The 27,830-nt window shown below is 45.8% G+C and overlaps 1 protein-coding gene across 1 annotated transcript; it reads right to left on the bottom strand.

Moving 5' to 3' along the window:
* Positions 1-772: 772 nt before the first annotated feature.
* aif1l (allograft inflammatory factor 1-like) lies at positions 773-27,654 on the bottom strand. Its single transcript, XM_068011844.1, has 6 exons — positions 27,565-27,654; positions 27,411-27,472; positions 12,308-12,374; positions 10,462-10,503; positions 7,032-7,194; positions 773-948 (listed from the first exon to the last, which is right to left on the bottom strand). The coding sequence occupies exons 1-6, from the start codon at positions 27,587-27,589 to the stop codon at positions 861-863; spliced, it is 447 nt and encodes a 148-aa protein (XP_067867945.1). The 5' UTR covers positions 27,590-27,654; the 3' UTR covers positions 773-860.
* Positions 27,655-27,830: the final 176 nt, after the last annotated feature.

Genomic DNA, 27,830 nt, shown 5'->3' with positions numbered 1-27,830 from the left:
GGCGGTTGAATTAAATTGGAAATTTCCAACCCGAGGCTGAAAATGGTCACATGATTGCATTCAGCAATAAGAACGAACTTGCATTTATATAGCAGCTATTCACCACCTCAGAACGTCCCAAAGCCCTTTACTGCCAATGAAATATTTTTGAAGCGTTGTAATGGACAAGCAGCAGCCAATTTGCGCACAGCAAGCTCCCACAAACAGCAACCTGATAATGACCGGATGACCTACTTTTTAAAAAACAAAGTCATGTTGGTTGAGGAATAAATATTGGGCAAGGCATTGGAAAGAATTTCCCTGCTCTTCAACATTGTGAACACGGAAACTTTTACGTTCACCTAAGAGGGCAGTCAGAGCCTCAGTTTAACGTCTCATCTAAAAGATGGCACTGCCGGCAGTGCAGCACTCCCTCAGTACTGCACTGGGTGTGTGTCAGCCTGGACTATGTGCTCAAGTGTCTGGAGAGGAGACCTGAATCCCCAATCTGGACTCAGAGGCGGCTGTGCGATTCCCTGAGCCACAGCTGACACTTTCAAGGCAATTTTTTTTTTACTAAAATGAGCGCCTGTCTAAAGCAGTCTCACCATCTTCTCACCTTTGCTGGTCAGCAAAGTTCTACTGGACAACTGGAATTGTGAGCAATAGAAACACTGCTTCTTTCCCCGAGAAATAGTGAGAGCAGTGGGATTCGTCTTGTGACAGGGGCTGCAATGGGTTCAGTTTGCTCCAATCCTATTCCCCGCACCCATTCCCCCCCCCCCCCCCCCACAAGACCAGGATGAAGCAACAGTCAGGATTATTTACAGACCAGGAGAGGCACCGTCTACTTTCCCCACTGCTCCTCGAGCACCCCAGGGTCACGGGAGGCTGGAGATGTCTCTCTTGGCAGGAGGTCCCGCAGGTTTTGAACCATTTCCATCACTCTTCCCTTCAAACATCATGATTCTGTAAAGGAAAGGAAGAGTTTTAGCTCTAATTTTAAAGCTTTTTTTCACGGCCCAAGGTTTTAAAAACATTTTTCACCTGTTTCACTCACTTCAATAGAATGGATCTATTGACTATATTAGAACAGGATTTTGCATTTTGTTAGCGTCTTTCACAGCCTCAGGGTGTCTGAAAGCACTTTACTGCCAATGAACATTTTTGAAGTGTAGTCACTGTTGAAATGTAGCGACTAATTTGCACACAGCAAGATCCCACAAACAGCAATGTGATTAAGACTAGATAATCAGATTTTTAGTGATACTGATTGAGAGATGAATATTGATCAGGACACTCGGGAGACCTTCCTTGCTCGTCTTAGAAATAGTGTCATGGGATCTTTTACATCCACCTGAGAGGGTAGATCGAGCCTCGGTTTAGTATCTCTGGAGTGGAACTTGAACCCACAGTCTTTTGACTTTGAAGCAAGAGTTTTACCCACTGAATCACAGCTGACCTGAAACAAACTTCAATTTTCAATGTCCACACTGTCCTGGGATCGCACTGTGCACTGAATTCCATTCACCTTGTCCTGGGATCCCACTGTGTATTGACTCCAACCCACACTGTCCTGGGATTGCACTGTGCAGTGAATCGCTCCCACACTATCCTGGGATCGTACTGTGCACTGAATCCCACCCAGATTGTCCTGGGATCACACTGTGCACTGAATCTCACCCACACTGTCCTGGGATCATACTGTGCACTGAATTCCATCCACACCATACTGGGATCGCACTGTGCACTGAATCCCACCCACGCTGTCCTGGGATATCACAAGCAGACTTTAGGCTTTCAATCACTTGTGTAAAACAGGATTCAGCTGTGGATTCAGGAGTGCTGTGGAGCAATTAAGATTTCAAGCTCTTGAGGCAGCGAGACACCCATTAAGCTGCAGCTGAAATAGAAGCACAGGCTTCACTCTGTGAATGGCCCCAAGGCCAACACTCGCACTCAGTCAATGCAGCCTCCGCACAATGAATTGACAAGCTGCATGCTGCACCAGTCTACAATAGGGCATTCATCCCCCTCTGTTCTTGAGGAACCTCATTCCTATTTAAATGCAGTGTGTGTAGGTTTAAGGTGGGCAGACGAGAATGAAAGGGGTGACATCACTGCTTCGCAGAGAGAGAGGTAGATACTGCACCCTCTGTTCAACAAGCTGCTGTGACCAGCCTCTCTTCACTATTCTCACTCACTGCTCTTTATATTCCAAATCCGAGGGATCATCAATAAACCTAGCCGGAATGCTAAATGCATTTGCCTGATGACTGCATAAAGAGCTCGATAACAGAGAGATGGGACAGAAGTTTTTCCTAGTCTAAGCACACACTTGGACAACTGTGAACAGTTCTGGTCTCCGTCTTACTAAGAGGATAGAGAGGCACTGGAGAAGGTGCAAAAAAGATTTACAAGTATGATCCCAGAAACGGAGAGGTTATAATGAGCAGGAAAGATTGAACAGACTGGGGCTCTTTACTCGAGAAAAAAGACTGAGATGTGGTGTGGGGGGGGGGGAGAGGTGGAGGCCTGATAGAGGTTTACAGAATTACAAAGGGTTTGATAGGGTAGACAGAGAGAAGATGTGTCCACTTGTGGGGCAAGATCAGAACCAGGGGCCAAAAATATAAGACAGTCACTAATAAATCCAATGGGGAATTCAGGAGAAACTTCTTTACCCAGAGAGTGGTGAGAATGTGGAACTCGCTACCACAGGGAGTGGTTGAGGTGAATAGTATAGATACATTTATGGGGAAACTAGATAAACAAATGAGGGAGAAAGGAATAGAAGGATATGCTGATAGGGTGAGATGAAGAGGGGGTGGGAGGAGGCTCGTGTTGAGCATGAACACCAGCACGGAGCAGTCGGGCTGAATGGACTGTTTCTGTGCAGTAAATACGATGCAAGCTATGAGGTCCTGCCAGGAGATGCCCAATATTCATCTGAGGCAGCAGAGGTGGAAACTGTTCAGCTGTTTTTCTTGGCTTGTAGAAGTTGTCCATGTTTTGCTACTATAAAGTAGGGTGCTGAGAACACAAGCCCAGTACACGCACAGCTTTGTATTTTCAGTCAGTTTGCTGTCGGTTCACACTCATCTTCACAACTTTGACATGACAGCTGCAGCCTTGACAATCCTGGTGCTGATTTTGGCATCATGGGACAGATTGCTGGTGATTGTTGAGCCGAGGTATGTGAAGCTGTTGATGACCTCCAAAGTGAGGTTGTCGATGTTGATGGAAGGTGGAGTCTCTCCATCCTGGTCCATAACTTTGGTCTTCCTGACACTGATTGTCAGTCCAAACTCCTTGCAGGCCCGGGAGAATCAACCCAGCATGTTTGGCCTTTGGAGTCAGCAATGACTCCATTGACTGGGTAATGTGAGCCAAATGGATGATGACCGCATCCCCGAAGGCTTGCTCTATGACGAGCTTGCTATCGGCACGAGACCAACAGGTCGCCCACGTCTGCGACACTGGGATGTCTGCAAGCAAGACCTCAAAGTGAACGGGATCGGAGTTAATGAACAGGAAGTCCTCGCTGCTGACCGGAGCGTCTGGAGACAAGCAGTCAGGAATGGCGTGGGAAAAGCAACAAGCAGATGACGGAAAAAAACATCAGTTGACTTCGGGTCAACGTCATTCATCTGTGTCCGCTGCAGGATGCACTGCTACTTACAAATCCATATCTACAACCACAACAGACAATGCTCAATCCAGAAGTGACAGATACCCCAGGCGCTGTCCATCGTCTCCCGAGACGGATAGATGCCATTGTACCCAACAAAATTTGACACCAAGCCACATAAGGAGATATTAGGACAGGTGATAAAAAGCTTGGTCAAAGAGGTAGGTTTCAAGAAGCGTCTTAAAGGAGGAGAGAGAGGGGGAGAGGTTTAGGGAGGGAATTCCAGGGCTGGGCATCTGAAGGCACAGTGGAGCAATTAAACTCAGGATGGTCAAGGAGGTCAGAATTGGAGGAGCGCAGAGATCTCAGAGTGTTGTAGGGGGAGGTTACAGAGATAGGGAGTAGGTGAGGTCATGGAGTAATTTGAAAACAATGATGAGAATTTTAAAATGGAGGCATTGTGGTGTGAGAACAGGGAATCAGCCTCACTGCCTGGGGTTCCCTCTTTTCCACAGAAAATGCTGGAAACAGAGTTAACATTTTAGATTGATGACCTTTCCTCAGAACTGACAGAAGATGACTGACCTGAAACGTTAGCTCTGTTCCTCTTGCTGCAGATGCTGCCAGACCTGTATTTTCCGTTTTTATTTTATATTTAGTTTATACTTCTGGATTGGAGACGACCTGCAGTTCAGTTGGTAGCATTGCCACCTCTGAGACAGAAGAGGAAGTTGCTTTATCGCTGCTGCAGACAGTCTTCAGTAGGGCTGATATTTGGACTGAATGGTCATTAGCTCAGGGGTAGTAAGAAAGACTTGCAATTATATGGCACTTTTCATGACCTTTGAACATCCTGAAGCTCTTTATAACAAATACTTTTAAAGTGCAGTCACTGTTGTAATGCTGGAAATGCAGCAGTCAATTTGCGCACAGCAAGATCCCACAAACAGCAATGTGTTAATGACCAGATAATCTGTTTTAGTGATGTTGATTGAGGGATAAATATTGACTAGGGCACCGGGGAGAACCCCCCTGCTCTTCTTTAAATAGTGGCTGTGGGGATCTTTCAGCCTGAGAATGCAGACAGGGCCTCAGTTTAATGTCTCATCTGAATGTTCCAGACAATCAAACACCTGCCTTTGGAATTTAACCAAACCCATTTCTGAAGCTGAGTTGAATCAACTAACCTTCAGCTGCTGTATACACTTAATCTCGTGCAGTGTAAACACAGACAATCCCTGCCATAGACAATCTGTTAACTGGGTCACTCTGCACACTTAAAAGGGCAACTTCACTCCTGCCAAATTGTTAGAACTGAATGCAAACCTCTGCTTATCAAAGCAAAATGTCATTTGTGTCATAAACATGCCCCACTTGCTTGGCCCTTCAAGAACTGAGTGTAATGGTCCCTTCTCAAAAGCAGCAAGCTACCTGGTTTAAACTGGGCCTAGCCCAGCAAGGCTGCTCAAACCTGCACGTTTCACGAGACAGTGTAAAAAGGTCCAACAGGTCTCAATGTACAGGCCAACGCAATGGTCAGATGCATCACTGTTCTCCAATAAGGCACCAGCCTTCAAGTTGAACCATGAGTCAGTCGTGGCTCAGTGGGTAGAACTCTCACCTCAGTCAGATCATTGGTTGCGAGTTCAAAACAACTCCAGAGTCTTTATCCCCATAGTCCAGGCTGATCACTCCCAGTGCAGTACTGAGGGAGTGCAGTGCTGTCGGAGGTGCCGTGTTTCAGATGAGCTGTTAAACTGAGGCCCTGTCTGCCCTCTCAGGTGGATGGAAAAGATCCCATGACCTGATTTTGAAGAATGGCAGGGGAGTTCCTCCTGGGCCAATATTCATCCCTTATCCAACATCACGATAAACAGATTATCTGGTCATTATCGCATTGCTGTTTGTGGGGTCTTGCTGTGCACAAATTGGCTGCTGTGTTTCCTGCATCGCAACAGTGACACTCTCAAAAGTATCTCATTTGGCTGTAAAGCACTTTGGGATGTCCTGAGGTTGTGAAAGGCGCTATATAAATGCAAATTCTTTATTTATCACCTCTAGGATCTTTCATACAAAACTGCCATACTCAGGGAAGAAAATTTGTGTTTGTGTGGGGTATGCGTGGAATCTCGCTGGATGTCACTCACTCCATGAGCTTCTGCAGCCTAACTGCACCATTAGATGAAGTGCTGTAACTCAAATGTCAAACATTTGAGGAGGGGCCAGTATTAGAGAAAGCAAAAGCAAATTTGAATTGATAGAGTATGGTGCAAGAGGAGAACGTGGCCAGACCAGATTCCTTAAGTCACTTATGTTACTCTTCCAACAAGTAAGAAGTAGCTGACTTGGTTCTGGAGATTGAGAATGATTAAAAGAACAAAATTCATAATAAATAGAAGCTGGAAGCCATTCGGCCCTTCAAGCCTGCTGTACCATTCAACAAGATCATGGCTGATATTCTACCTCAATTCCACCTTCCCGCACTATCCCCATATCCCTTAATACCAAAAATCTATCGACGTCTGTCTTGAATATACTCAATGACTGAACATCCACTGCTCTCTGGGGTAGAGAATTCCAAAGATTCACAACCTTCAGAGTGAAGAAATTTCTCCTCATCTCAGTCCTAAATGGCCAACTCTTTATTCTGAGACTGTGTCCCCTGTGTTCTAGATTCCCCAGTCAGGGGGAAACATTTTTTCAGCATCTACCCTGTCCAGCTCCTTCAGAATTTTATATATTTCAATGAGATCACCTCTCATTCTTCTAAACCCCAGGCAATATAGGCCTAGACAATGTCTCCTCATAGAACAATCCATTCATTCCAGAAACAAGTTTACTGAATCTGTGTTGCACTCCCTCTAGGCAAGTATGTCCTCCCTTAGGTAAGGAGACCAAAACTGAGCACACAATGCTCCAGGTGTGGCCTCAACAATGCCCTGTATAATTGTAGTGAGATTCCTTTACTCAAACACACCAATCCCTTAATAACAAATGCAAACATGACACATAACATAAAACTAGCAGAGATGGGCAACCGTGGCTGAGATCTAATTAGGTTCATGGTAAGAACAGGAAAGGAATATGAAAGGAAACTTTTGAGAGACAAAAAGGGATCAAAAAGGAAACATTAGCACATAGAACTATAAAATGTAATGGGAAAGAGTTAAACAAGGAATGGAAAGGAGACATATTCAATAGATACTTGTGAGGGGGATAAAGTAATTTATTGAAGGTCAGAATTCCAATGATGAACGGAAAGTTCAGACCAAACGTCAAATGAAGAATAAAACAGCATCTCTGCAGGACAGAAGCATGGGGGGTTTATAGATCACCTCATAACATCCACTGAACGGACAGGGCACTGAGCCACACTGGCATGGGGGAGAGAGTCGCAAGTTTGAGGGACACCAATACTCACAATCTGAGGACTGCAGAGCGCTTGCCCAGCATCATGGTGACAAAGTTATGGTAAGAGATAGTCTCACTGCTGCCGCCGGTTACTTCAGCAATCATCTTCTTCACCTCAAGGTGGGTCTTGGGAACCCCGAGTTTCTCCAGCATCTGCTTCAGACTCATTAGATCTGAATGGGTGGGCAGAGGAAAAGACTCATTAAATCCTCAAAGCACACATCACTGGAAAACTTCACATATAGAGGTGGAGGGGGAAGGCCATTCAGCCCATCTAGCTCACCATTCCATTGACCCCTACGCTCACCCTCACTTAGAACTGATCCTAGAGATTTTGCCTCCACTTCCTACCTGAAGACCACTCCTGGTATTGACTTTTCTCTGGGGTACTCTGGGGGGAGGGGTCAGAAGTCACAAAGTGAGAGTCACCAGGCGGCAGTGGTCCAGATTATTGATACGTGCTCCAAAGGAGCAGGCCCATTCACTGTTCACCCCTCTCCAGGCCTCTTTGGCTCCATTGCCCATGAGACTGCATAGAGTTTATGTCACAGGACCCCAATTTCCACATTAAAAGGGGCCCATCACCTGAGACAAGTGGGAGCCTGGGACAACTGCTGATAGGTCCCTTTCAAAATGGTGCCAGCCACATCGCCGGGGGTCACATCAAGTGGACAGCACAGAAACAGGCCATTCGGCCCAACAGGTCCATGCTGGTGTTTATGCTTCACACCAGCCTCCTCCCACTCCTCTTCATCTCACCCTATCAGCATATCCTTCTATTCCTTTCATCCTCATGTGTTTATCCAGCTTCCCCTTAAATACATTGATACTATTCATCTCAACCACTCCTTGTGGTAGCAAGTTCCACATTTGCACCATTCTCTGGGTAAAGAGATTTAGCCTGAATTTATTGGATTTATTCATGACTATCTTTTATTTATTAAGATAGTTTTGGATTTCCCCCACACGCGGTAACAGCTTCTCTACTTCTCAAACCTCTTAATCACAACTTTACAGTAATGAGGCAGTAAGGCTAATGATCCCATCTTAAAGCCACGAGTGCCAGGCAAAATAATGAAAATTGTCCCCCCCCCCCTCCACCCACCTCCCCCCAACTACCCCCAGAGCGATAAGCACTTGGAATGGACTCTGAGTCAGGCACTGTGTGTAAAAACGCCAGTTGGGTGTTGTAATGAGAAGTGCGGCTTTCTCTGGATGGGTGAGCATAAGATGGGCTGAATAGCCTCGCTCATGACAGAGGGGCGGTTAATGAACTGCAGACACAAACACGTCAGTGCACGCATTGCTTTCCACAGATGTTGATGAGTTGCGACTATTACACAAACCTTTTACCAACCCATTGAACAGATGAGGAAAAGCCAATGAGTCATGGAGGTTTGCATATATGAACCAAAAATTATGAATCCATCTTCGCTGGGTCAGATTCCAAGGACTCCAGACCTAACAGCTCTGTGCAAAGACCTTCACCACAATAACTGCTGGCCTTGCCAGTGACACCCACTTCCTGAGATTGAAGAAGAAAAATAAATCATTCGGCAACTGCTTTTGATTGTTTCGACCCTGCGTGTACAACAAGCTTTGGGGTGTAATTTCTCCCGGTAAGCAATCTGCGTGGAGCTCCTTCCGTCTGCCTGCTAATCAAATCACAAACCTGTTTTATTTTAAAACAAAGCACAGAAAGTTATGGGGAAATTTAATGGAGCTGAAAATGATGAGGAGTTTTGTTAGAGTAAATAAGGAGAAACTGTTTCCACTGGCAGGAGGGTCAGTCACCAGTGGGCACAGATTTAAGATAATTGGCAAAAGAACCAGAGGGGTGATGAGATTTTTTTTTTTACACAGTCAGTTGCAAAAGAGAATTGGATAAATATTTGTAAAGGACAGGGTAATGAGCAGGAGAGTGGGGCCAATTGGATAGCTCTTTCAAAGAGCCAGCACAGGCATGATGGGCCAAATGGCCTCCTTCTGTGCCGGAAGATGCTGTGATTCTATAATTACTACATCAACTCCACTTTCCCATCCCCAGAACCAATTTGTGTCAGCCGTGGTTCAGTGGGTTGTACTCTTGCCTCTCAGTCAGAAGGTTGTGGGTTCAGAATCCCGCTTGAGGGCTTGAGCACAAAATTCTAAGCTAACATTCCAGTGCAGTACTGAGGGAGCACTGCACTGCCAGAGGTGCCATCTTTGGATGAGGCATTAAACTGAGGGCCCTGTCTCCCTGTTTGGGTGAATCTAAAAGATCCCATGGTGCTGTTTGAGGAACAGCAGGGGAGTTCTCCCCTGTGTCCTCGCCAATATTTATCCCTCGATCAATATCACTGAAACAGATGAGCTGCCCCTTCTCTCATTGCTGTTTGTGGGATCTTGCTGTGCACAAATTGGCTCCTCCATTCCAAAGAGTACTTCATTGGCTGCAAAGTGCTTTGGGATATCCTGAGGTCATGAAAGGTGCTATGTAAATGCAAATCTTTCTCTTCGTACCCAAAAATCTCTCAGCCTCTGTCTTGAATATATTCATAGGGAAAGCAGGAAGGTAGGGAATAGGAGTAGGCCAGTTAACCCTTCGAGCCTGCTCCGCCGACTCAGCATCACAGCTCTCTGGGGTAGAGAATTCCAAAGATTTACAAACCTCTGAGTGAAGAAATATCTCCTCATCTCGGTCCGACCAGAGTCCAACACGGCCGACCCCTTATCCAGAGACTGTGACCCTGTGTTCTAGACTCTCCAGGCCAGGGGAAAACAGCCTTTCAGCATCTACCCTGTCAAGCCCTCAAAGAATGTTACATGTTTCCATAAGATCACCTCTCGTGTGAAGCGATATATAAATACAAGTTCGTTCTCGAAAGGAGATGAACGTCTGTAGAGAGATGATGCTTAGTGTTACAAAATATTGCTGAGTATTTACAGCACAGAGACAGGCCATTCAGCCCATCTGCTCCATACTGGTGTATATGCCTCACACAAGGCCCCTCCCACCCCCTACTTCAATTCACCCTATCAGCACATCCTTCTATTCCTTTCTGCCTCATGTGTTTATCCAGCTTCCCCTTAAATGTATCAAAACTATTCACCTCAACCACTCCCTGTGGTAGCGAGTTCCACATTCTCACCACTCTCTGCGGAAAGAAGTTTCTCCTGAATGGTAAAGGTTAACTCAGGGTCACAACTGAAATGTAATTGTAGGTTAAGAGGATGCAGGTACAACCTGGGACCATGGCCGAGGCAGAACTGCTATTAATCTGCACACAGTCACCACGAGGCCACAGCACATGTGAAGAATATTTTATCCTCTTCACTTTGAAACAGTGAATACCAGAAGCTGAGCTGGCTGGAGGAATATTCACGTTACACTCAATGTCATTTCATTGTCAAATAACAAGTTATCAGGTTGTTCTGTTGTGTTGTACCCCAGGACTCACCAATGTCACCTTGGTCATTGAGATCAAATTCCATGTACTTCTCTGTAAAAACAGAGAAAAATAAGATCAGGCAAATCTTGACGCATCGCTGAGTACAACAACAACATCAACTGCTTGCATTTAATCACTGACAAACTGACTAGGGGTTTAAAGCGTTCATTAAAAGGACCAAACTCAGAACAGGCTGAGTCTTGTATCATTGAAATAACCATTAATAACAACTTGCATTTACATAGCGCCTTTAATGTCGTAAAACGTCCCAATTTGACACCGAGCCACATAAGGAGATGACAGGCGGCCAAAAGCTTGGTCAAAGAGGTCGGTTTTCAGCTGTGTCTTAAAAGAGGAAAGAGAGAGGCGGAGAGGTTTAGGGAGGGAATTCCAGAGCTTAGGACCCAGGCAGCTGAAGGCACGGCCGCCGATGGTGGAGCGATTAAAATTGGGGATGCTCAAGAATTGGAGGAGCGCAGAGATCTCAGAGGGTTATGGGGCTGGAGGAGGTTGAAGAGAAAGGGAGGGCTGAGGCCATGGAGGGATTTAGCAACAAAGGTGAGAATTTTAAAATCAAAGCATTGCTTCACCAGAAACCAATATAGGTCAGTGAGCACAGTGAATGACGGGTGAATGGGACTTGGTGTGAGTGGGGCAGCTAGGGATGGGCAATAAATGCCAGCCTTGCCAATGACAGCCACATCACAGAACATGCCGAGACTGGCACTGCGACTGAACATTCTAACTGTGGACTGTAGGATGCTGGACAAGGACTAGGGAATGGATCACACCCCCACTCTGGTCATCCAGAGTCACCATCAGGAAGACTGGGGGAGGGGTGAACAAGGAGTGTTTCACATTGACAAACTCTCTTTAATACAGGAAACGCAATCTGCAGACTGCGGATTCAAGGACATGTGGAAAAGCTGTGGTAAACAGGAGTGAAGGAGCACATGTCATAGACCAAGATGGCTGAAGGCATGGCCGCCAATGGTAACCAGGTGACACAGATTTAAGGTAATTCGCAAAAGAACCAGAGATTGAGATGAGGAGGATTTTTTAAACGCAGGGAGTTGTTATGATCTGGAATGCGCTGCCTAAAAGGGCGGTGGAAGCTGATTCAATAGTAACTTTCAAAAGGAAAGTGGATAAATACTTGAAGGGGAAACAATTGCAGGGCTGTGGAGAAACAGCAGGGGAGTTGGATTAATTTGGAAGTTCTTTCAAAGAGCTGGCACAGGGACAATGGGCCAAATGGCCTTCTTCTGTGCTGTACAATTCTATGATGCTATGATCATTGTGCCTCCTTCCTGACCAGTCTACAGGGAGATAATGTGGCCATTTCAATGGGATTTATTTGACTGTAAGTCATTAGTAATGCAGAGGACGGTTCCATTCTGATGTTAGCATGAGGCTGACAATAAATTCCACCTTATATTTTAGCAGGATCCGGGAAAGACAATTTAAAGAGTTCGCCACCACCAGTGATGGAGAATTACATTTACATTTACATTTTAGCAACAGTTCGAGGTTGTCTAAAGTAGTCAAGAAGAGAGAAAAGCACTAGGCGTTAATGTGGCCTGTTCTTTGAGGAACTATGGAACAGTTTTACCAGCAGGTTGTCAGCAGACCCATTAGTGTCACAAGCAATGTCCCAAACCAGCTCAGATCACAATCCAACTCCATCAGGTAGCAACTCAGCACCAAGGGCCACCTGGCACCCACAGGGTTAACTGGCACCCATCCAGGTACCCAACACCAAGAAAGATACATAGCATCAACAGAGGCACCTGACATGAGGGTGTCCTGTGCTGATTAGGACAACAGGGAGCGATGGGAATATTCTGAAACTTACTTTTGAAAGATTCCAGATTCTCTGCCAGGTTTTCTTCATCTTTATACTTCTCATCTTCCAGAAAATCCTGCAAGAGAGAGTTTCTAAGTATAAAATTATAAAGCATTAAATAGTCAATTTCCACTGTACATGAGCTGTCAATCACACGATTCCCTGTCCTTATAATCCATCCCGCGACTCACTCATTCTGAAACTGAAGATAAAAAGAAAGCACTCACTACACGGCATCAGAATATTCCCAAACACTTTACAGCCAATGAAGTACAACATGAGGAACGGGTCTAATCAGGTTAACTCCCACTCTCAGACCATATTGTCTACCACTTCAACCAAAATCTCCACCACACACAATCTGACCACCTCACAATTCAACACAACACATTGGCACCAACTTCTTTCAATGACGAAGGATGGAGGACTGAGATCCAGAGCTTTTATAGGAATCAGCTTCAGCAAAAAGGCAAATTGACCGGGGCTGTGGTAAGGAAGTGGGGATTGTTCTTAGAGCAGAGAAGGTTAAGGGGAGATTCAATAGAGGTGTTCAAAATTACGAAGGGGTTTTGATTGAATAAATAGAGAGAAACTGTTTCCAGTGGCAGGAGGGTCGGTAACCAGAGGGACACAGATTTAAAGTAATTGTCAAAAGCACCAGAGAGGAGAGGAGTTCTTTTAAAAACGCAGCGAGTTGTTGTGATCTGGAACATGCTGCCTGAAAGGGCAATGGAAACAGATTCAATAATAACATTCAAAAGGGAACTAGATACTTAAAAAGGAAAAAAAATTACAAGACGACTGGGAAAGAGCAGGGGAGAGTGAAATTAATTAGATAGTTCTTTGAAAGAGCCAGCACAGGCACGATGGGCTGAATGGCCTCCTTCTGTGCTGTAGGTTTCTATGATAAAGTGTCTAATTCAGCACTAGCAAGGCGATACTTCAGGTAAGGCGACACCTTGACCTTCCACAAGCTGCACTGAAATCACAGTCATAGCCTCATCTTTCCATACTGACCTAATACATTCTGCTCAACAGCTTGTTCCCAGCTCTGGAGATCTTTGGCGTTAGTCCAAGCCTGACTCTCGCTGACAACGGGACCCAGCTGGAACTGCTCACAAGAGTTGGACCGAGATAGTATGGGAAAGGGGAGAGAGGCTTTGCCCACCTCAGTCCGAGCTGTATTCACCGGAGTTGGGTGACGACACCTCAGGCCGCAGACTCTGAACTAATGATATGTCTGCACTTTTACAACGTTGAAGGAAGGAGACTGGGCATGTTTGTGTTTTGATTACTCTGCAAAAAAAATTATAAAGCAAATTCTCACGAAAATCTAATGGTCAGCAGCGGCTTTAAAACGGAAGCTTTCGTGTCAGGGCATATACAAGTAAATGGAGTTCATGGATCCAAGCGAGTCCTTGCCTATCCCAAAATATCCCCATGTACTTCCTGAAAAACATCTGGATGTACAGAGTCTGATGCCACCAAGTCACGCAGTGGAATCTACAAGTCTATGGCTCAGAAAAAGGCCATTCGACCCAACAGTCCTCCTCTCACTTCCAGCACATCCTTCTATTCCTTTCTCCCTCATGTGTTTATCCAGCTTCCCCTTAAACGTATCGATACTATTCACCTCAACCTCTCCTGTGGTAGTGAGTTCCACATTCTCACCACTCTCTGGTGAGTAGTTTCTCCCAAATTCCCTATTGGATTTATTGGTGACTATCTTAGAATGAAGGTGCTTTGCTCCCTCTGTTAGCCCATCCTTTCCGATTCTCCCAGTGTCCTGTTTCTCTTTCTCAGGATTTCCTTGTATCCAACCTTATATCGTTTGACCATCAATCATTTCAACGCAAATGAAGCCTGTGCCACAGTGACCTCTAATAGGAACACACAAACACCAGCGGATCTCTCCACAACAGAAAGGTGCAGTTCTGATAAGAAGAAAAGAATTTGTACTTTTGCAGTGACCTCAGGATGTCCTAAAGCGTTTTACAGCCAATGAAGTACCTTTTTTTCTGAAGTGTAGTCACTGTTGTATTGTAGGAAACACGGCCGCCAATTTGCACACAGCAAGCTCCCACAAACAGCAATGTGATAATGTCTGGACAATCTGTTTTAGTGATGTTGGTTGAGGGATAAATATTGGCCAGGACACCGGGGAGAACTCCCCTGATCTTTGTCCAGCTATTTTGTGTTAGCTGTAAATCCCTGCATCTCTCAGGCTTTGAGCATTCAGCCCCTTGTGTCAATGAGATCATGGCTGATCTGAGCAGTTGCTCATCGGGAGTTACTTCCCGAACCTGTCGAATAATTTAGTTTGCGACTGGGGTGAGCGAGAGAGGATGGCATCATCCTGCAGGACAAAGCTTTCTGGGATAATGTTAACAGATAGTAAGATCTTCACGCAGAATGGGAAACAAGGGAAGCACAAAAGGGAATTGGATAAATACATGAAGGAGAAAAAATTGCAGCAATATGGGGAGAGCGCGGTGGAGTGGGACTAACGGGATTGCTCTTTGAAAGAGCCAGTGCAAACTCGATGGGCCGAATGGCCTCCTTCTATGCTGTACTGATCTATGATTCCATCCATTGCATGTCAATGCAGGTTAAACCTTCCATTCTTTGGAGCCTTGTCCTTCTTGTGGGCGGGTAGGGGCTGCGGGCGATGAGCCCGACAAAATCTACCCCTCCCCCACCCCCACATAGAAAGAGTAGAATCATAGAAAAGTTACGACACAGAAGGCGGCCGTTCAGCCCATCATGTCTGCGCTGGCTGAAAAAAAAACTAGCCGCCCAATCTAATCCCATCCTGGGCCATAGCCTTGCCAGTTACAGCACCTCAGGTGCATGTCCAGGTGAATTTTAAAAGAATTGAGGGTCTCTGCCTCCACCACCATTCCTGGCAGTGAATTCCAGATACTCACCACCCACTGGGTGAAAAACTTTTTCCTCATGTCCCCTCTAATCCTTCTACCAATCACCTTAAATCTGTGTCCCCTGGTAATTGACCTCTCTGCCAGGGGAAACAGGTCCTTCCTGTCTACTCTAACTAGGCCTCTCATAATTTTGTACACCTCAATTAAGTCACCCCTCAGCCTCCTCTGTTCTAAGGAAAACAACCCTAGCCGATCCAATCTTTCCTCATAGCTGCAACTTTCAAGCCTTGGCAACATTCTTGTAAATCTCCTCTGTACTCTCTCCAGAGCAATTATGTCCTTTCTGAGTAGGAAAACATAAAGACTCCTGTTCTCCTTACCTCAAAGTTGTAAAAGGAATAAAAGTGGAGTTTGATCAGCATTAATTACCTTCTCTTCTTCTTCTTTGGCCTCCTTATCTCGAGAGACAATGGATACGCGCCTGGAGGTGGTCAGTGGTTTGTGGAGCAGCGCCTGGAGTGGCTATAAAGGCCAATTCTAGAGTGACAGGCTTTTCCACAGGTGCTGCAGAGAAATTTGTTTGTCGGGGCTGTTACACAGTTGGCTCTCTCCTTGCGCCTCTGTCTTTTTTCCTGCCAACTACTAAGTCTCTTCGACTTGCCACACTTTAGCCCCGCCTTTATGGCTGCAATTAAATACCTACTGTGCCTTAAATATAGTAGAACCCATTTAACTGCCACTCCCAACCTCCGCCCCTCAGTTTACTGGTAGTTCCAGTGTAACAGGCTCGATGGGCTGAATGGCCTCCTCCTATTCCTGTGTAACAGGCTTGAGGGGCTGAATGGCAAATGTAAGAATCAGTGGCAGCTTCAGTGTGGTGACCAGAACCGTACACAATACTCCAGCTGTGGCCTAACCAGCATTTTATACAGTTCCAGCATCAGTCTAAGTGTAGCCATGGGCAGGATGCTCCTGGTGGTGCAGTGGTTAGCACCGCAGCCTCACAGCTCCAGCGACCCGGGTTCAATTCTGGGTACTGCCTGTGTGGAGTTTGCAAGTTCTCCCTGTGTCTGTGTGGGTTTTCACCAGGTGCTCTGGTTTCCTCCTAGAACCAAAGACTTGCAGGTTGATAGGTAAATCGGCCATTGTAAATTGCCCCTGGGGATGTGGTAGGAATGTAGGATTAGTATAAATGGGTGGTTGATGGTTGGCACAGACTCAGTGGGCTGAAGGGCCTGTTTCAATGCTGTATCTTGAAAAAGAAAATCCCTGCTTTTGTATTCTATACCTCGGCCAATAAAGGCAAGCATTCCATATGCCTTCTTCATCTACTTCTATCTCCCAGTCCTGACAACTTCAGGGACCCGTGAACATGCACTCCAAGATCTCTCACTTCTTCTATCCCTCTCAATATCCTCCTGTTTGTTGTGTATTCCCTTGCTTTATTTGCCCTCCCCAAATGCATTACCTCACACTTCTGCAGAATGAATTCCATTTGCCACTTTTTCGCCCACTCAACCAATCCATTGACATCATTCTGCAGTCTACATCTATCCTCTTCACTATTAACTACACGACCAATTTTTGTGTCATCAGCAAATTTCCCAATCATGCCTCCCACATTTAAGTCCAAATCATTAATATATACACAAACAGCAAGGGACGCAATACTGAACCCTGTGGAACGCCACCAGAAACAGCTTTCCATTCACAAAAAACATCCGTCGACTACTACCCTTTGTTTTCTGTCACTGAGCCAAAAAAATGAGTTGAGGAACAGGAGGAGGCCATTCAGCCCATCAAGACTGTTACATTGGAATTACCAGTAAACTGAGGGGCAGAGGCAGTTAAATGAGTTCTACTATATTTAACGCACAGTAGGTAATTAATGCAGATCAAACTCCACTTTTATTCCTTTTACAACTTTGATGTAAGGAGAACGGGAGTCTTTATGTTTCCCTACTCTTGAAAAAAAATTACAAAACAAATTCTGAAGCAAATGTAAGAATCGGTGGGAGCTTTAGTGTCAGGTGATCGCCATGTAAATAGGGTTCACAGATCCTGGTATGGCACTCTCCCTCCTCATTTACTTTCTGAAGTACAACTCGAAGTACAGTTTCAGAAGGAGGTTCTATCTGTCCCCAGTGTTGCGAAGGATGGGCCTGGTCACATTGCCGCGGAACGCTCCGTGCAGTTGGGACGTGCCGTACCACCTATCCTTCGTGGAGCAGTTTCTGCGGAAAAACACCTTTGACTACCGGTCCATCAGGCAGTGGTCTGCACGGAATGTCCTCAAGGCCCTACGGGAAAAGGAAACGGTGGATCCTGTCGGATGGTTCCCCGAGCAGACCGTCAAAGTCATTTGGCGGAATGCCTCATCACCAGAACTTTCAAACAAGCACCAAGACGTAGCTTGGCTGGTGGTGAGAAGGGCCCTCCCCGTCAGATCCTTCATGCACACCCGAAGTCTCGCCCCCTCCGCACAGTTCCCCCGCGTTGGCTGTGGTGGGGAAGAGACGGTCGCCCACCTCCTCCTGGAATGTGCCTTTGCAAAGCAGGTGTGGAAAGAGATGCAGTGGTTTTTGTCAAGGTTCATCCCAAGCAGCTCTGTAACACAGGAGTCTGTGCTCTATGGGCTGTTCCCAGGGACGCACACCGAGACAAACATCAACTGCTGCTGGAGGACGATAAATTCGGTGAAAGACGCCCTTTGGTCTGCCCGAAACTTGCTGGTCTTCCAGCGCAAAGAGTTGTCCACCACCGAATGTTGCAGACTGGCACATTCCAAGGTCCAGGACTACGTGCTGAGGGACGCACTAAAGCTTGGGGCAGCCGCAGCAAAGGCTCAATGGGGAAAGACCACAGTGTAAGGTTCCCCCACCAAGCTGGACTGAGGGGCTGGATCCATGGGAAACCCCTCGAACTGTATCGTTAATATTCTGAATTGCTGTAAATGTAAAACTGTAATTGACATGACAATTGAGAAACGGAAGGGTTGGGAAGAAACTCATGACAGTATTGAAGGAAACTGATCTCCCTTGCAATGTTTGTATTTTTTGGTGCTGTTTGGAAACTGTTTGGCAATGTAATTTTTACAGATTTTTATGAATAAAGTATATTTTGGAAATTAAAAAAAAAAGGCTTCAAATGCCCACTCCAGAGAATTGATCACAAGATCCAGGCTGACACTCCCAGTGCAGTACTGAGGGAGTGCAGCACTGTCAGCGGTGTCATCTTTCTGATAAGATGTTAAACCAGATGTCTCGTCTGCCCTCTCAAGTGGATGTAAGAGATCCCTGGCATTATCTCAAAGAAGAACAGGAGATTTCTCCCCGGAGTCCTGGCCAATATTTATCCCTCAGCTCACATCACCAAAAATCAGATTGTCTACGCATCATCACAGTTGCTGTTTGTGGGATCTTGCTGTGCACAAAATGGCTGCCACATTTCCCATGTACCAATCATGACTGTACTTCAAAAGTACCTCATTGGCCTTGGAGCGTTTGGAACGTGCTGAGGTTGAGAAAAGCACTATATAAATGCAAGTCTCCTCTGACAGTGCTGCACTCCCTCAAGCATCTGGAGTGGGGAATCAATACTTCCTGTCATAGAATTAAAGACTACTTTCTCAGCACTAATACCCTGTCTGCAAGAAGCTCAGGGACCTAACCCATGTTAGGATGAACGTTCTCAGCAGAGAGGGAACAGCCTGGGCCTGGTACATGTTGACAGGTCACAGGGGCACACAACTCATTGCCAGGCTTAAGCTAACGGGGCTGGATTGGGTTCCATCCGACTCCAGATCTAACCTGACACTCAGTGTAAGTGCCACTGGATACAGGTGATGTCAGTGTGACACAGACCCTAAAATCACCCAACTCCCACAAAGGCTCTACATCGATGCTGTGAGATTCTCCCATTCAAACATTAAACCTCAATTTAACATTCACCCCCCCACTTCCCCATGATGGGGAAAGGGTTGGGTGAGTGGTTAAAGTTCAGATGTCCATTCCATCTCCAAGTCACCACATTCCCAAATGCTGAAATACGGGACTGATTTAAGCCCTGAACAAGGCTCCCAAATAAAAGCAGGCATTGCACACAAAATCTGCCCAAAATTATTCAGATGTCCCCACGGCCCTGGCATTGCCAAGTCCTTCACCTGCTACCAGGCTCCCGCTCACCCACTCACCGCCAATATCAGGACCTTGGTGGCTGCCTTGGTTCAGTCGGTTTAAGCCCCACTTCAGAAAGGTAAGAATATAATCTCGGCTGACACTCCCACTGCAGTACTGAGGGAGTGCTGCACTGTCCGAGATGCTGTCTTCCAGGTAAGGTGCTAAACTGAGGCCTGTCAGGTGGACGTAAAGGATCCCGTGACCACATCTCAAAGATTAGAGTAATTCTCCCCGGTGTCCTGGCCAAACGTTTACCCCTTAATCAATATCACTAAAACAGATTATCTGGTCAATATCAATTCCTGAGGTCATGAAAGGTACTATACAAATGCAAATGGTGTGATCTGGAATGCTCTGAATGAAAGAGTGGTGGAACAGATTCAGTAATAATTTTTAAAAGGGAAATCGGATAAATACTCGAAAAGAGAATTTTTGCAGGGCTATGGGGAAAGAAACGGGCAATGGGACTAATTGGATAGCTATTTCAAAGAGCCAGCAAAGAAACGATGGGCTGAATGACCTCCTCCTGCACTGCATGATTCTATGAAGTTTCTATTTCTTAACTCATTCACCTGAAATTCCCCCTTCTGCTACCAGCCAGAGGAATTAACCCATGTCTTTTAAATGGTTCACATTTTTTGAATGAGCTGAGAGAGTAAATTCAGACCAACACAATAAACATTTGTACCTCAATTTTACAGAGAAAATTGTAATCTTGGTCTGGAAATTAAAATACCCTTGAATATGGCGTACCGCTGTGTTATTTGAGATATGATACCTATAATGACAAAGGTAAGGCTCAATAGTAGAGTTGCCAATTCTCCACGATTGCCCTGGAGTCTCCAAGAGTTGAAGATTAACCTCCTGCACACTCCAGTCACATTGGGCAACAAAGAGCCTCTTCCCCAATTGGCTATGAGAAGGCAGGGTGCCCAGTGGATGTACCAATGTTGGTGGTGGGTGGGGGGGGGGGGGCGGGGGGAAGAAGAGATCATGTAATGGGTGGCGGACACCCAACTACAGTTGGCAACTCTACTCAATAGGAGGTCGATCAAAAACCATTCCTCCACATTTTCCAACTTGGTAAGCCATGGATAACTTGACCCATACAGGATAGAAGGCGATCATGCGGCCCATTACGTGGAAGACTAGCAAAGCCGAGAGATCCGAGCTTTGTAATCATTCAGGAAAGTGCCTGGCCATCAAACAGTGCCAACCCAGTTTGGAAATGGGTATATCAACTAACTGCAGCCCCTCCGCTATGGAACCCACACTGCTTTCACGATTGATGTTGGTTTGACACATCTGTGACTTGATGGATTTATTCTGCAGTGAGAACCTCCAAGATCGTGGCTCGACAGTACAAAGCCACTTCTCATTCACCTCCGCACCACTCAGTGCCAAGCTCCTGCCACATTTTTGGAACTCGAACCAGCCCCGTGGTCTGACCCCGACAATTCAGGGCACTAGCGCCAACTCGTGTGCTCTGCATCAGTGCCAGTGTAAGCAATATCCAGCCAGCTGAGGGCTGGCTTTCATGCCAGGGAGAATTCAAAAGCATGCCAAGAAAAGTTGGAAATGGACTGGAGTAGATTCTCAAAACACTTCCACTGCCTGCCCACGAGTCCACTCTGTATTTACCTTCTGCAGTTTGTTACATCGTTGTAGGATGTGCCACTCTGATGGGGGTTGCAGTGGAGGGGCAATTTTGCTTTGTTCCACTCGAATGTTCCCATAGCTGATCCAAGACTCCAGGCGTCAGTATTGCACCCAGAGACCAGTCCTAACGAGAGCAAGAGGAAGCTGCAACTGTAACTTCACTGCCTCAAACCATTGCTCTCTTTTACCCTATAAAGCATTGGTCACAGTTAATTACATTGACTTAGCAACTTACCAGTGCTAAATGTCAACAGTTTCTCTTTGCTGTTGTAAGCTCCCATTCAGTATATTTTAGGCATTACAGCAGAGTATTGAGCCTTTGGATTAGTGACAACGTTCCCATCTCTGGCTTGTAGGATTCGAAATCTGCTCCTAAATGAGTGGAACCCAGAGTTCCAGCTCGAATTCCGGGTTGATATCCAGTGGAATTCTGGAGTCCGGTGGTTGGGGGTGTCCCTGACCCCCAGCCCGCAACCTTTGTATGAGCTGTGGGAGCCCATAAAACCTTCCTGCCCATATAGAGCCAATCTAGTTATGGTTATAGAAGGAGCATTCACATCACGTCAGATTGTTAATCAACCTGAGAATCCTTCCGCCAATCTACACAAGCAAAACGTGTGGAGATTATTCATTGTGTTTAATTGTATGCAGGTGGTGAACATTAACTGGGGATTCACTTGAGCCCCTATAAATTGACACAAACTAAAACTATGGATGTTCGGATAGGATGTGTATGCTTGTAATATGTAACTCTGTAAATAAATATAAAAACGTGTAAAGATTGGCTCCAGTTCTATCCTTCACCATTTGGCTTTCTGGAATAGAACAATCATTTTTTTTAAAATAAAAGGTAGTAATCTGGCTTTGAGGGGGTGCTGTACATTTCCCCAGCAGAACATTAGTAACAATAATTGACGTTGTTGTGCCTATTGACAAGAGTATCTGTTGACCACTGCAAATTTTGAGTGACCAATTGAAAGCAACGATGTTGAATGGTTGGATTACATTCCTATCAAAGGAATGTCCTGTGTCCATGTTTCTGTGAAGAATTGGAACAGGTCCTTGAGGCTCCAGCACTCAACGTTCACTGAGAGCCCAGCGTTTTCAACGTGTCCCAGAGTCAGAGCAAACTGCGAAAAGACACTAAGCTGGTCATCACAGAGACAGTCGTTTGTGCCTGTTCTGAGGATTCATAGAATCATGGACATAAAAGGAGGCCATGCAGCCCATCATGCCTGTGCTGGCTCTTTGAAGAAGCTATCCAACCAGTCCCCTTCCCCCTGTTCTTTCCCCATAGCCCTGCATTTGCTTCTGTTTCAAGTATTTATCCAATTTCCTTCTGAAAGTTATTATTAAATCTGATTCCACCGCCTTTTCAGGCAGATCACAACAACAACCCCATCTAAAAACATTTCTCATCTCACCTCTGCTTCTACTGCCAATTACCATAAATCTGTGCCCCCCGGTCACTCACCCTCTTGCCAGTGGAGACAGTTTTCCCCTATCTACTCTATCAAAATCTCTTTCTTATAAAGAAAGTTTTGCATTTATATTCATCTATAAATAGTTTCCATGAAAATGGTCTTTCGAAAGTGTACAGAGGAGAGTTACCATGTTGTACCAGGGATGAGGGGCTTCAGCTCTGAGGAGAGGGTGGAACAGTTAGAACAGCACTGTGGGTGTACCTATCCCACATGGACTGCAGTGGTTAAAGAAGGAAGCTCACCACCACCTTCTCAAGGGCAATAAATGCTGAGGTCTTCAAGATGATGAGAGGTTTTGATAGAGCAGGCAGAGAAAAACTATTCCCTCTGACGAGTGAGTCAACGAGTGAATCAAGGGCGGCACAGTGGCGCAGTGTTTAGCACCGCAGCCTCACAGCTCCAGCGACCCTGGTTCAATTCCGGGTACTGCCTGTGTGGAGTTTGTAAGTTCTCCCTGTGTCTGCGTGGGTTTCCTCCGGGTGCTCCGGTTTCCTCCCACATGCCAAAGACCTGCTGGTTGATAGGTTAATTGGCCATTATAAATTGCCCCGAGTATAGGTAGGTGGTAGGGAAATATAGGGACAGGTGGGGATGTGGTAGGAATATGGAATTAGTGTAGGATTAGTATAAAATGGGTGGTTGATTGTCGGCACAGACTCGGTGGGCCGAAGGGCTTGTTTCAGTGCTGTATCTCTAAACTAAAACTAAAAAAATAAACTAAATAAGTAGAAAGCATAGATTTAAAATCTTTGGAAAAAGATCGAGGAGGGGGATGAGGAGAAATCTTTTCACTGAGTTGTCGGGATCTGGAACGTTCTACCTGAAAAAGTGGTGGAAGCTGATTCCATAAATCATTATAAAAGGGAGTTGGAGAAGTAGTTGAGAATGAGGAACTTACGGACAAAAAGCAGGAATGTGGGACCGCGCACAACTGCTCTTTCAAAGAGTCAGCACAGGAATGATGGGCTGAATGGCCTCTTTCTATTTTGTAAGTTTCTATGATTCTATGAAATGAGTGGAACTGGCCTAACTAGACAGGTTGGTCAAAGCTTTGGTATATAACGAAGAGGTGATACAGTTCTTCAGAGAGTGATGTGTAATAGGGGGAAATGAGCTGCAGTCTCGAAGGACAGGACTGTGAAAATTCATGCAAGATGCGCAGGCCTTCAATGCAAAGGCTGAGATCAATAAAGTTCCTATCTTCTCAGAAAGGGACATAGTTTACAGCATTAATGCTGGCTTTCTGTGAGCACAATATGGTTTTGTAAAAAATGTTGGACAATGGAGTCTTTTACTGGAGCCTTTTACATTTCTGCACTCGGGATAGATCAAAGATCTGATACAATCCTGACTTCTGGCCCTGTCCCAGAACATTTGCTTTGCTAAGTGCCTGTGCAACACCAGCACACTCTTAACCCAGCTGGTACTACAGCTCTCCAGGCAATGTGTCCAATGATAAATCCATTGAGGAATCACATGCTTGAAAGAACAAAGAACTTGCATTTATATAGCGCCTTTCAGAAATTCAGGATGCCTCAAAGCTCCCAATAGACAATTAGTACTTTTGAAGTGTAGTCACCATTGCAATTTAGAAAACACAATAGCCGGGTTGTACAGCAAGATCCCACAAACAGCAATGAGATCATGACCAGAAAATCTGCCCTTTAGTCATGTTGGTTGAGGAATAAATAGCGGCTAGGACACCGGGGCAAACTCCCCCACTCTTCTTCAAAAAAGTAGCCACGGGATCTTTTACCTGAGGGGGCAGACGGGGCCTCAGTTTAACGTCATTCAAAGACGGCACCTCCGACAGTACAGCACTCCCTCAGCACCACACTGGGATTGTCAGTCTGGATTTTGTGCTCAAGACTCTGGAGTGGGGCTCGAATTTCTGACTGTCTGACCCCAAAGGCAGGAGTGTGACCCAATGAGCCACGGGTGACAAAGACAATGCTACTGGAGAACAGTGTCAGATTGGACCTGTGCAAAAATCCAAAGCATCCCACCATGGCCTATCAGCCCATCCACATTCAAAACTGTAAGCCCTGGAAAATTGACTTGGTTTGAAACTTGAGAGTTAATGAGCAGATCTCCTGTGACATTGCTGATATTGTTTTCGAACAGGAGGGTTATATTGTGACGTGCACAGTGTTTTATTCTGCAGCTATGGTGGTGTGGTGTCTAAGCTAGTTTGATGCTTTAAGACTATAAAGTCTAATTTCCTTAAGAGAAAACTGGAATCAATTCTAGTTCAATTACTTTTGCTGAGGGATATTTGTACATAGGATCAGGAGTAGGCCATTCAGCCCCTCAAGCCTGTCCTGCCATTCAAGTAGATCATGGCTGATCTGTATCTCAACTCCGTTTACCTGCCTTCCATCCATATTCCTTGATATCCTTATCCATCAAGAATCCGGTAATTTTAACACCCAATTAGAACTCCACCCAAAAAGTCCTATGCGACTATCGGAAGTGGTGTCTTGGCCAACATTGATCCCACAGCCAACATCACTAAAAACAGATTATCTGGTCATTACCACATTGCTGTTTGTGGGAGCTTGCTGTGTGCAAATTGGCTTCTGCCTTTCCTACATTATAACAGTGACTACACTTCAAAAAGTAGCTCATTGGCTGTATAGGGCCTTGGGCGTCCTGAAAGGTGCTATATAAATGTAAGTAAGTCTTTATAATTCCTCCCTCCAATTTAAACCTTACTGTCTGGTAACCGGAGTCTGAAGTGTTAAGGGTGGGAATTTGGCCAATTCTGGAATTTGGAGATGGGATAACAGCAGAACCGAATAATAATTGTGGGGCGGGGTGGGGGTGGGGTGGGTATTGTTGCCCAACACCTCCTCCCGGTAGCTGCAACTATCACTATCTTTTTGTTTTATTCGTTCCATATGACCATATGAATTAGAAGCAGAAGTAGGCCACTCAGCCCATCGAGCCTGCTACGCTATTTAATAAGATCATGGCTGACCTGTTTGTGTCTCGAATTCCACACTCCCATCGACCCCCGATAACCTTTGATTCCCTTGCCTAACAAGAATCTATCTATCTCCACCTTAAAAATATTCAATGACCCCGCCTCCACCACCTTCTGAGGCAGAGAATTCCAAAGTCGCACAACCCTCTGAGAGAAAAAATTTCTCCTCATCTCTGTCCTAAAAGGATGACCCCTAATTTTAAAACAGTGCCCCCTAGTTCTGGACTCACCCACAAGAGGAAACATCCTTTCCACATCCACCTTGTCAAAACCGTTCTGGATCTTATATACTTCAATCAAGTCTCCCTCACTCTTCTAAACTCCAGTGAAAACAAGTCCAGTTTGTCCAACCTTTCCTCATAAGACAACCCGCTCATTCCAGGTATCAATCTAGTAAACCTCTGAACCAATTCTAACACATTTACATCCTTCCTTAAATAAGGAGACCAAAACTGCACACAGTATTCGAGATGTGGTCTCACCAATACCCTGTATAACTGAAGCATAACATCCTTACTTTTATTTTCAATTCCTCTCGTAATAAAGGATAGCATTCCATTATTCTTCTTTATTACTTGCTGTACATGTATTCTAACCTTTTGTGACTTATGCACTAGAACACATTGGGGGGCTAGGTCAGCATTTATTGCCCATCCCTAATTGCCCTTGAGAAGGTGGTGGTGAGCTGCCTTCTTGAACCGCTGCAGTCAATGTGGTGTAGGTATACCCACAGTGCTGTTAGGAAGGGAGTTCCAGGATTTTGACCCAGCGACAGTGAAGTAACAGCGATATAGTTCCATGTCAAGATGGTGTGTAACTTGGAGTGGAACTTTCAGGTGGTGGTGTTCCCATGCATCTGCTGCCCTTGTTCTTCTAGTTGGTAGAGGTTGCGGGTTTGGAAGGTGCTGTCAAAGCAGCCTTGGTGCATTGCTGCAGTGCGTCTTGTAGATGGTACACACTGCTGCCACTATGCGTCAGTGGCGGAGGGAGTGAATGTTTGTGGATGGGGTGCCAGTCAAGCGGGCTGCTTTGTTCTGGATGGTGTCGAGCTTCTCGAGTGTTGTTGGAGCTGCACCCATCCAGGCAAGTGGAGAGTATTCCATCACGCTCCTGACTTGTGCCTTGTAGATGGTGGACAGGCTTTGGGGAGTCAGGAGGTGAGTTACTCGCTGCAGAATTCCCAACCTCTGACCTGCTCTTTTAGCCACGGTATTTATATGGCTGCTCCAGTTCAGTTTCTGGTCAATGGTAGCCCTTAGGATGTTGATAGTGGGGGATTCAGCGATGGTAATGCCATTGAATGTCAAGGGGAGATGGTTAGATTCTCTCTTGTTGGAGATGGTCATTGCCTGGCACTTGTGCAACTGGAGGGAGATCTGCAGAGTTGAAGATACAAGTACACTGACAGGGATGGGAGCTATACTAATAACGGGGGCTTGTAATGGGTTAAATCCACAAAGCAAATCACAGACAGCCCTCATCCTCCAGAATCCAACCCCAAACCCTTTTATTGACCAACAGTGGTGGCTGAAAGTGGGACCTGGTCACTGGGGCTTAAAAATACTTTGATTAAATAAATTAGACAGAACGAAATGAAGGTAAATTCAAGTTCAGAACAAACACTGGGTGTGATGCAACTTCAAAAATACTCATTAAGGAGCGACAGGGCGTTTTACACTGACTGAGAAATTAGTATTACTGTTTCAAACATGTTATTGAAAGAGACAGGGAGGGGAAGAGAGAGAGAGAGAAAGTAAAACAAAGAGAAAGAGAGATAAGAGTATAAGAAAGTTGACAACGCGAGAGAAAGAGTAAAATGGAGAGAGGGATCACACAGGGAAAAGAGAGAGAGAGAGAGTGTCACAGACAGAAATGAAAAGCAGGGACAGGGACGGAGAGATGAAGTTCGTGCAGGCTCCGGCTCACCTTGTTCACTGAGTGCAGCCGCTCGTCCTGTTGAGATCTCAATAACCCGAACCTTTTCCCTCCTGGTAATGGGAGAAACACAATTGAGATCAGGAGCACTCCCCAAGGGACTGCTTCCCCTCCCCAAATCCCGGCACCAGCTAAAGCTTCTCACCCTGAGCCTCTTGTCCTGAAGGCATCTTGAGATTTAAAGGGGGTCCGCTCGCTAGCTCCGGGACCGAGTGGATCCTGACCGGGGCACCGCGGCTCAATGTCCTGGGACAGAGACGCCCGCTGCGGGAAGGCAGAGAAACTGCAGCTGGCAGCGGGCACACCCCCTTACCCCACCCTTCAACCCCGCCCAACATAGCCTAGACCAGGAGCCAGACCCTAACCCCCATTCCCAACTCCAAACTCAACCCCTAATCCAAGAACCATTCC

This window comes from Heterodontus francisci, chromosome 32, assembly GCF_036365525.1.
Source record: "Heterodontus francisci isolate sHetFra1 chromosome 32, sHetFra1.hap1, whole genome shotgun sequence".
NCBI classification, from domain to species: Eukaryota; Metazoa; Chordata; class Chondrichthyes; order Heterodontiformes; family Heterodontidae; genus Heterodontus; species Heterodontus francisci.
This window is presented reverse-complemented; position numbering and strand designations above follow the sequence as displayed.

Excerpts from the sequence above, each read along its gene's own strand:
- aif1l (XM_068011844.1), bottom strand. The coding sequence starts at position 27,589 with ATGCCTTCAGGACAAGAGGCTCAGG. Across the intron at positions 12,375-27,410 it reads GGCTGCACTCAGTGAACAAG|GATTTTCTGGAAGATGAGAA; the intron begins GTGAGCCGGAGC and ends TCTCTCTTGCAG. Across the intron at positions 949-7,031 it reads CGCTCTGCAGTCCTCAGATT|AATCATGATGTTTGAAGGGA; the intron begins GTGAGTATTGGT and ends TTTCCTTTACAG.